The 10,034-nt window shown below is 34.8% G+C and overlaps 1 protein-coding gene and 1 pseudogene across 2 annotated transcripts; both read left to right on the forward strand.

Moving 5' to 3' along the window:
- Window positions 1-608: 608 nt before the first annotated feature.
- Window positions 609-2,919, forward strand: LOC120207767 (la protein 1-like). 2 transcript variants are annotated; one of them, XM_039207188.1, is made up of 10 exons: window positions 609-697; window positions 784-862; window positions 979-1,131; window positions 1,226-1,368; window positions 1,472-1,620; window positions 1,705-1,788; window positions 1,873-2,134; window positions 2,232-2,389; window positions 2,546-2,617; window positions 2,704-2,919. In XM_039207188.1, exons 1-10 carry the CDS (start codon window positions 647-649, stop codon window positions 2,792-2,794), a joined length of 1,242 nt encoding a protein of 413 aa, XP_039063119.1. In that variant the 5' UTR covers window positions 609-646; the 3' UTR covers window positions 2,795-2,919. The 2 variants fall into 2 exon arrangements, with proteins under 2 accessions (XP_039063119.1, XP_039063118.1); XM_039207187.1 differs by having other exon boundaries at window positions 610-697; window positions 2,232-2,379; window positions 2,538-2,617.
- Window positions 2,920-4,973: 2,054 nt separating this feature from the next.
- LOC120207769 lies at window positions 4,974-10,006 on the forward strand (annotated as a pseudogene).
- Window positions 10,007-10,034: the final 28 nt, after the last annotated feature.

Consider the following 10,034-nt stretch of genomic DNA (forward strand, 5'->3'; position numbering starts at 1 on the left):
TTTTATTAGTCTGAGATAATTAAAGGTATCCGTTTGAAAAAATTTCAACAATTTGATAAAGGATATTTAAACACTCACACATACAACATGCACAAATCAACGATCTTTAAAGATAAGATAACAAATATTCCTTTAACCACAAAGATAATTTGAGATGTACTCGACCTTAAATTTTTTAATGTTATAAAATATTTATTAATTCGTTATAAAATAATTTATAGGCTATTATAAATAAATAATAATATATTTAGATAAATTAGATGATTATTTTATAATATTATGATAAATTTAATAATTATTTTATTATAATTTAATAAATTTAATTATTATTTAATAAATTAATAAGTACAATGATTCTTTTATAACATTTAGAAGTTATTCGATAAAAAAGATCATTGTGGATTTGTGATATAATTTATTGACCTTTTTTGTATTTTACTCAATTTTAATTGTTGAGTTGCCTGCCCACGTCGCCCGGGAAAGTGAACTTCCAAATCAGATCGAGATCGTGCTACGACGAGTTACCTGAGAAGTTGAGTTCACAGTAACGGAATATAAATATATCGTCTTCCAGAACCCTAAACACTCCCTCTCTTATAATTTCTTTCTTATACTCTCTATCAACTCAAGCACTTACTGTACAACAATGGTGACCCCTTCTTTGAGCAAAGATACTGCCAAGGCTGTTATTCGTCAGGTCAAATTCCCCCCTTCATCTTAAAGTTTTAAACTTTCATTTACTCTTCAATGGCTTAAAAATGATTTTTTTAAAGTATTTTACAGGTAGAGTTTTACTTCAGTGATAGCAATATTCCAAAAGACGATTTCCTCAAGAAAAAGATCAAGGAGAGTCAAGATGGCTGTATCCTTTCACTTTTAATCCTGTCCATGTTTGAGTTTGAAGAAACTTTTGTTTGTTTTATTTATTGATTCAATGGTGCTTCGTTTGTTGCTATTAAGCTTTAACTGTGTAAACAGTGGTCAGTTTGGCATTGATTTGTTCTTTTTCAAAGATGAGAAGCCATTTGAATTCAGTGGCATTGAAGAATCCAGAAGATGTACCAGAAGCTACTTTAAATGCTGTTGCTGAAACTCTCAGAACTTCATCTTCCCTCAAGGTTTCTGAAGATGGTCAGTTTCATAAACAAAAAAAAACCCAAATCTTTGTTTTTCATCTAAAGCAAAGAGATTGAGGAGATTCTTTGTTTTGTGTTTATTGTTTCAGGGAAGAAAGTAGGAAGAAGCACCGAGCTATTAGAGCCTGAGGAATTGATAGAGCAATTGGACAGTAGAACGATTGCCGCGTCGCCGTTCGAGTTCATCGTCAAGAGGGAAGATTTAGAAACCTTTTTCAATCAGTATGCTAAGGTATTTGATTAACAATGTCAAAATTTGGGTCAATTTTGTTGGGATTTTGGATGTATTTGCAGTTGAATGAATGCTGATGATATTCTTTCTTGCTTCTTTTTAGGTTAATAGTGTGAGGTTGCCTCGTAATGTAGCGAACAAGAAATATTTTTGCGGCACGGCTTTGATCGAATTCTCGGCCGAGGAAGATGTTGAAAAGGTTTTGGGACAAAGCTTGGCTTTTGCCGGTGCTGAACTGGAGTTAAAACCGAAGTAAGTTGTCGTCGACATTTGTTTGCTGAAGTTGTTGTTTGTTGTAGAAGTTGATGTTGCTTTTGACTAATAGTTTCATTTCAGGAAGGATTTTGATGCTATAAGAGAGAAAGAAGCAGAGGAGTATGAACGTAATCGTCCTTCGAACAACTCCGATACCGAAGAAAAGTATGTTATTTATCAGAATCATCCGGCAGCATTAGCTTTATTGTCAAATGTTTGTGACTGAAGCAGTTGTAATGATCATTGCAGATACCCGAAGGGCGTACTTGTTGCTTTTAAATTGAAGAGCATTTCGACTCGGGACTCTGCAAAGCAAAATTCTGATGAAACGAAGACTGCAGAGAATCAAAATGGTGAGGAAAAGATTGATGATAAACATGAAAGTCCCATTGAGGAGGAGGAGGTTGATGAGAAGGAATGTAAATCCGCTGCATCGGTCTATAAAGACGATATGAATGTCGTTTTACGGGAGGATTTGAAGGATGTTTTTAAGAAATTTGGTACTTTGAAGGTATTATTGAAATCGATCTCTCTTACCATATAATTACATTTGATGTTTTTCCTGTATAAAGTTCTTCCCCATGATGCATGTTTTTGTACTTGTGAAGTATGTTGACTTTAGAATCGGGGAAGATAAGGGTTACATTCGGTTTGACGAATCCGAAGCACCCCGGAAAGCTCATACTGCTGCAGTCTCGGCTAAAGAAGGTGGTCTGGTTGTAAAAAATTTCATTGCCACTTTAGAACTGGTGACCGGTAAGGGAAACGACTTCCACTTTATCTCATTTAAACCTTATTCAGTATATATAACTTTGATTGTTCATTGTTTTATGTAATTGCTGATCACCTTAGAGTAGTGGTCGATTCACATGTATCGGTAAAATATGTATTATATGAGGAAATGATCAACTCAGGTGATGCTGAGAGAGTATTGGAATCGACTCCGTTGTAACCAAGAAAAGCACAGGGGAAGCAACAACCGATTTCAATCGAGGTCAGTGCTGAGACTCTTCTATTCCCATTGTTTCAATAATGGATCCCCAATGATAATCACACCCTTTGTTCTTTATGCTTTGTTAGGGGAGGGAAGAACAACAGAGGTGGAAAACGTGGCTGGGGTGGAGAAAATGGTTCTCGTCGAGGTCGTCCTGATAAAGCTAGAAGAGCTTGAGCACCGCGAGCTGTGTGAGTGAGTGATATATGGACACTTCAAAAATGGGGTTTGGGATCCCTTGTGAAGCAATAGCTTGAGGAATGAGCCTGTGGTTCTTGTTTGTTTGGTTTTAAGTTAAATGACTTCCTTTATATATCTATGTTTCAAGTTCATAGTTGGCTTTCTTTTGTTCTCCAAAAGCAAAACAATGATTAAGTGTCACGGACATAACTTATTTGCTCAGTCGTTACGGCACTCGAAAATGACGTTTCCAAACAAGTCAGCTGTACTCGTTGTTTTTGGATGCTGAAAAGAACCATCTATATGATCGGATCAGATTAAAAATATGTTTCTGACGAGAATTAAATTCAATAATAAAGGACTGCTTCATTCGAGTGCCTGAACGATCTCCACTTTCAGCATGCCGTAAAAGACTGTTTGATGACACCCTGAGTAGACATCTCCGCTCGGTGGGTGCAATGAAGGTTGTTGGATGATGCCCTGTTTGATGACTGTTCGGGTATAAGTGTCGGATACATCGGTGATGATTAAATCCCATCTTCCTGCTAGTGCTGTGCTGATAGAAAAAACAGGTTATTGGACTGAAAATCGGATCATATTCGACGCTTATACCCGAGCCAGTTTTACTTGGCTTGAATCAGTTTACTTGTTTTTATAAGCATTCACCGATCCCTTTTGGCTACTGTCACTAAAATCACCAAGTATGGAGACTGCAGTATACAGCAGGGAGCACAAATTTCATTGCGGTCAGGCCAAAAGGAACATGCTCGAAGTTCACTGATCAGTCCCCTGTTACCTGTTGAACACTGGGACGAATGAATGATCTGATATAATGAGAGAAAACATATTATCAATATAAAATATTTAATTAAAATATATAAAAAAAAACTTAATAAAAACATCTATTTTTACCCGCTCCATCTGTCCATCTCCGATTAAACACAATTTTGATTCGAGAAATGATTAAAATTTAGGCCTCCAAAGAGGTAAGTGAAGAATCTAGTCAGCCCCTGTCGTGACTTGTGACCTAAGCCATCGCATTCGCCTTGCCCCCCAAGACTGAATACGACTCCCTACTCTTTGGATTAAATCAGATCCTTTTATTCTATCAAAAGTTCACTCTAAAACTATAAAACAAATAATTAATTATTAGTTGGTTTAACAAATAAATATTAGATGAGAACAAATTATGTTGAAAGAGTTATTATTGTTATGAACTTATATAACATCCGATTTGAATTAATCGACTAATAAATCAAATACTGGTGGTCATACAAAAGGATAAACTACGTACTTAGTCACTTATTTATTATCACGGTTTTGTTTTGGTCATTCGATTATTATTATTATTTTTTAAATTATACTTAAAATTACATTTCAATTCCATTTTGATCATCTCCCGTTCAAAAATTAATCATGAGTTTGACATGACACCATAAGGTGATGTCACATCATTATTGAAAAAAATAAAAAATATCATGTTAACAATTATGTTTACATTTTAACGATAAGTGATCAAACATAATTATAAACAATGTGAGTGACTAAATACATAGTTTACCTTAAAAATTGTTAACATACATAACATGATAAATGTGATATGAGTATTATTTTCTGTTGGATTTTTTATTATTTTTATTAAAAGTTTTATGGATTAATATTTGATAATTGTGCGTTGAATAACTTATTTATTTATTGCTTATTTTAAATCTGACTTGAATATTATAACTTTCTATTTGATATTCGATTTAAACCATATTTAAAGAGATTTACCATGATCTTAAACTCGACCTAAAATTTAGATTTAAGATTCACATCTGACATGATAAAAATATAATAAAATTTTTATATTTATTCGATAAAATAGGAAGTTAATTGAGAAAAAAAATACAAAGATGAGCATTATAACAATTATCCTTATATATATATATATAAAAGATTTTTTTATTATATCACGTTAGGTTTTTGGTTTTTTATTCTTAATTTAAATTCGACCTCATTCTTTACAAAATTAAAATTAATCCGAACTCAGGTTAAAAAGAAATCTAAAACATTGAGTCAAACTCGTCGGCTGGCAATAAATATATATCATAGAAATATCATTTTTTATTTCACCTCCCAAATAATTGAAAAATATATAAAATAAAAGGAAAGTGGATGTTTTTCCAACGGAAAAAAAGGGGGAAAACACTATTTGATTTGATCTCAGAAACGGAAGGTTGAAGGCGAGAGAAGCGAGGAAGAAAAGTGAGAGACCTGCGGAGTTTGGACTCTTTGGTTTACTTGTTAAAAGATAGGTTTGAGTGTTCCGGAGCTACTCCTGAATATCCTGCCGTTCGCCGCGATCGCGCCTGACGGTGATCGGAATCAGAGTATTTTTGTTTCTTGTTTTCGGTGTGTAAACGAAGATGGTGAACTCTATGGTGGAGAGAGCTACGAGTGACTTGCTGATCGGGCCTGATTGGGCTCGGAATATCGAGATCTGCGACATGCTTAATCACGACCCTGGGTATGCGTCGCTCTGGATTCCAAAGTTATCTTCTCTGCTCGGAAATTGTTATTGCTCTTATGATTCAATTGATGAATGTGTTCAATTTGATTATAAGTTATGAATATGAAGATTGTGAATCTAGATTTCTGTATTCGATTTGCTTTTACTTTTACTTTATTAAAAAAATTTCCTATTGTTCTGCTAGTTATCGTAGATTCAAGAGAAGATAATTATTAGCTTGGCTTTTTCAGCACGTCAATTTAAAGGGAGAGATTTGGTTCAAGAAATTTATCAGGATTGATCAGTTTGTTTTGCATTTTCTTTCTTTGTTCGACATGTAATTTCTTTCATGGATGTATTTGATAATAAATCAGATTTTAAGTTAGGTTTTTTTGATTGATAAGGGACTTAATTCCATGTAAATTTGACCGGTTATAGAGCTCAGCTACTTTATCGAAGTGAAAGCTTCCTGGGTGACTTTTGCTTTTTAGTTTTCCGTTTTGAATAGGAACTGAATTTTAGTTAGTTTTACTTGAGCAGCGTAATGGTAATTATGTATTATACTGTTGGTTTCTGTTAATTATTTTTGGTCGCTTTTGCTTGTTGTTTTTTAGTCGTTGTGACATCTTTGAAAGTAGAAAGACCTATAGGTTTATTTTTCTGATTTTATGGTTACTATTAGCTTTTCTTTTTTTTCAATTTTCATTTTTCTCCCTCCAGAGGAGAAACACTAGAAGGCAACTGGATTTATATCTTTTAAGTTGAATATTTATTTCTTTCTTAAATCTAGTGGTGAAATTTTATTATCATCAGGCAAGCAAAAGATGTCGTGAAAGGCATAAAAAAGAAGCTTGGAAGTAAAAATCCTAAAGTTCAACTCCTTGCATTAGCTGTAAGCTGCTAATAACTTTTTCATTGATTTCCACCAGTCACTACATATAACGATCACTTTTGTTTCCTGTTTTATCACCATTTTATAATTGGACTAAAATTGTTTAGATTTGGTTTACTTTCTATGTTCTAGCTGCTAGAAACTATCATTAAAAACTGCGGGACATTGTCCATATGCATGTTGCAGAGAAAGATATTCTTCATGAGATGGTTAGAATCGTCAAGAAAAGGTGGGGGTCCCATATTGTAGTTATTTTCTTCTTGTAAAACTTGTTCTCAGTTTTTGTAATGTTCAATTGTAGCCCGACTTTAATGTTAAAGAGATATTGACTCTGATCGACACTTGGCAAGAAGCTTTTGGAGGTTCAAGGGCAAGATATCCGCAATATTATGTTGCATACCAGGAGTTGTTGGTATGTCTGCTTAGAGACCTCTCATTTTAAATTGTATGAGTCTATGAGATGCTGCATTTCTTGCTATCCGGTTCTCCATATGCTATTCTTCATTTGTTACTCAAAACCCAATGATATGCAAAGTGTACTTCTACATGATGTGGCCTTTTTCATTTTTCCCCCTCTGAGGCAAATTGGTTTATTGGTCAGCGTCTTGGGGCAGTATTCCCACCAAGATCCGAGAGGTCTGCACCTGTACTTACTCCTCCTCAAACACAACCTTTGTCTTCCTATCCTCCAAACATTCGCAATTCTGATCAGCAAGACACAGCTGCGTCTTCTGCAGAGTCGGAGTTTCCAACCCTGAGGTATTTATCTTTTTTTCCTCAGTTTCTTAGTGGTATAAAAGCATGGTTTTTTTTTTTGCATTATTCGTATTCAGTTTCATGATGGCCTAAGGGGCTGTTTGTTACTTCAGAATGATTAAGCGTTGAATGATTCAATGCTGAATGATTCAGAGGCTCTGTATGAATTAGCTCTGAATGTGACATGTTGTTTGATAATGGCTCTGAATCATTCAGAATGTCTTCTGTGTTGAATCATTCAACACTGTTTTGTTGAATCAGTCAGCAATGAATCATTTAGAGGTGTGAAACAAACGCGCTGAATGCTGAACGGTTCAACATTCAGCGCTGAATGGTTCCATTAAGAGGCAAACAAACAGCCCCTAAGTGTTTGTGTTTTAAATTTTCTGAATAATGTCTTTGTAGAAATTGTGCTGCAGTAATATGGTTATTCAGAAGGCTGCTGCCTGTACTAAATTATTGTTATCATTTTCTAATGAAGAAATTACGGGGCTTACTGAAATATGCTTTTGATAATGGCTTCATAAGGATAAGAGTCCATTCTATTTGTCCGTATGAATTATTTAGTATTTTCTCTGTATTAAAATAATTGTCAAAGCGAACTCTTTATTCACTCCTTAATGTATTGGGTGAAAAACTTCCTACTTGTTTCAATTCATTTTTGGTCATCACATCAGTGCTCCCTGTCCTTAGCTGGTAAACATGACTGCGGTGTTGTTATACCAATGATTATCCATGTCTCCTAGAAATAGAGCAGTAGGGACTTTCCTCAGACTAGAGCAATTATAATAATTGAACAATGAATGGCTTCTTTTATCATATTACTGGTAGTGAAGTTACATTTCTATACTTCTAGTCCTTTAACAGAAGTTTCATTTATCAGTTTGACAGAAATTCAGAATGCACGTGGTATTATGGATGTCCTTGCAGAAATGCTAAATGCAATAGATCCGGGAAACAAGGAGGTATTTGTTCACAATTTGATATGTGTGAGAATGAAGGGTATTTTGTTTAAATGCTAAATCAATTGTGCTCTGGCAAGCACATGGTAGTGTAGTTTCTAAGTGACAAGTCTTTAATTGGATTTGGAGTAACTATCAATGTCTTAATATAACTGGCATCGTGTAAAGATTTTGGTTGAATTCATCAGATGGTGAACCATTTTATCTGTGTAACTTATATTTTTCTAGCTCTTGTAATGAAAATCTTTTCAAAGTTTACATGGAGTTTCAAGCTGCTAAATCTGAAGATATAATGCTGTTGTGGTTTCTTTAAGTCAATTTTCTATTTGCATATTTACTGGTCTTTCTTCTACCGTTTCAGGGACATAGGCAGGAAGTGATTGTTGACTTGGTGGAGCAGTGTCGTAATTACAAACAAAGAGTTGTACATCTTGTTAATTCAACATCGTAAGAAAAACCTTTTATTAAAACTTCCCTGGGGCCCTTTGTACTTTCTATAAGTTGATGACTTGAGGCTGTCATCTTTTAACATGGATGTGACATACTTTTCTTATGGAACTCTCTTTTTATTTCGTGGTCCTTAAGGCATCTGTTCTAGTATCATTTGTTAAAAATGCATTATCAAAATGAGGTAGTGAAATCATGTGTTGAGGTCAAAGGACTTCATTATTTATTCAATTGTATTCTATCCGTTGCTATGGTGATTAGAAGCCGGAGCAGTCTGAAGGAATTGATTTAATTATCAAAATCCTTTTCCCTAACCTATGCCAATTAGTATCTTTTGTGCATTGTACAAATTTGTGTGACTTTTTAACTTATTATGGCATGTATCGTGTATGAGTTGCATAAGTTGTTAGCTTATAAGCTCTATGGAATTTTGTAAGAATTGTCTGAAATACTTTTTATATTTAAGACACATATCACCTTTTGGTTATCTATTATAGGGATGAGTCACTTCTATGTCAAGGTTTAGCATTGAATGATGATTTGCAGCGCTTACTAGCAAGGCATGAAGCAATAGCTTCAGGAACATCTACTTCTCAAGCAAACAATCCTAAGCCTGAACCTGCAAGAACTTGTGAATGTTGACGGTCCACTAATTGATACTGGAGACAGTGGCAAGCAGTCTGAGAGGAGGTAATTATGCTTCTTTGAATTGGGTTACTTATGCAGGGATCTGGTATAAAATTATTGGTATTCTGTATTTTTTTATTTATTACAGCAAAAAATGTAGAATATGCTTAGAATTGTAAATTCCGTTTGTTATATATGCTGCATTATACTACTTTTCCTAAGCATTACTGGTGGTAACCAAGTTTTTTTCTCAGCATTTAGGAACTTGGTTACAAGTTCTTTCATCTATTGAATAATTTGTTTTGGGAATCCTTGGTATGGTTTGTTGCTGGGTTTTTTGAAATAAATTACATGATCGCAGGTGCCTGTTTATGTTAAAGTCATAAACTTTTGAACCTTTCGATTAGAGTGATTAGTAGTGTATTTACTTCTATCGGAATGGCTGAGTTACTTATCAAATGTTAGGTTGCTAGGATTAACATTGAAATTCATTTAATTTTGGGCTATCTAAAACCTTGCATCTAATATTTTCTGTAGCTTGAGTTTAATTAACAGGATTTTTTTTTATCACAGATCCTTCTAGAACTGTTGAAAGTTCACCATTTAATCAGTTACTGCTTCCTGCTCCGCCTGCAACTAATGGTTCAACTCCACCCACTGCCATCCCAAAATGGACTTGCTTAGTGGCGATGACTTCCATTCACCAAAGGCAGATAATTCACTTGCCCTTGTTTCTTTGGGAGAACCACAACCACAACATGCAACTCCTGCATCGCAGCAAAATGCCCTTGTTCTATTTGACATGTTCTCGATGTTGGCAACACCTCGAATTCTGTTAACACCCAGTCTTCAGGTTTGGCCGGACAAACCAACCCTTGACTCCTCAAATTCAGCAGCAGCAGCAGCAGAATTTTCATGTGAAGGAACTGCACCAAACATGGTATCACCTCAGTATGAGCAGATATGCTCAAGGCACAGTTCCTTCCTGGAATGGTCAGCTGGTTCAGCAGCAGCAGCCCCTTCACCTGTCAATGGTTTGTTCTGGTTATAATAGGCTGCTTA

This window comes from Hibiscus syriacus, unplaced genomic scaffold (genome assembly GCF_006381635.1).
Source record: "Hibiscus syriacus cultivar Baekdansim isolate YM2019G1 unplaced genomic scaffold, ASM638163v2 tig00015339_pilon, whole genome shotgun sequence".
Taxonomy (NCBI): Eukaryota; Viridiplantae; Streptophyta; class Magnoliopsida; order Malvales; family Malvaceae; genus Hibiscus; species Hibiscus syriacus.

Excerpts from the sequence above, each read along its gene's own strand:
- LOC120207767 (XM_039207188.1), top strand. The coding sequence starts at position 647 with ATGGTGACCCCTTCTTTGAGCAAAGATACTGCCAAGGCTGTTATTCGT. Across the intron at positions 1,132-1,225 it reads CCTCAAGGTTTCTGAAGATG|GGAAGAAAGTAGGAAGAAGC; the intron begins GTCAGTTTCATA and ends TTATTGTTTCAG. Across the intron at positions 1,621-1,704 it reads GAACTGGAGTTAAAACCGAA|GAAGGATTTTGATGCTATAA; the intron begins GTAAGTTGTCGT and ends GTTTCATTTCAG.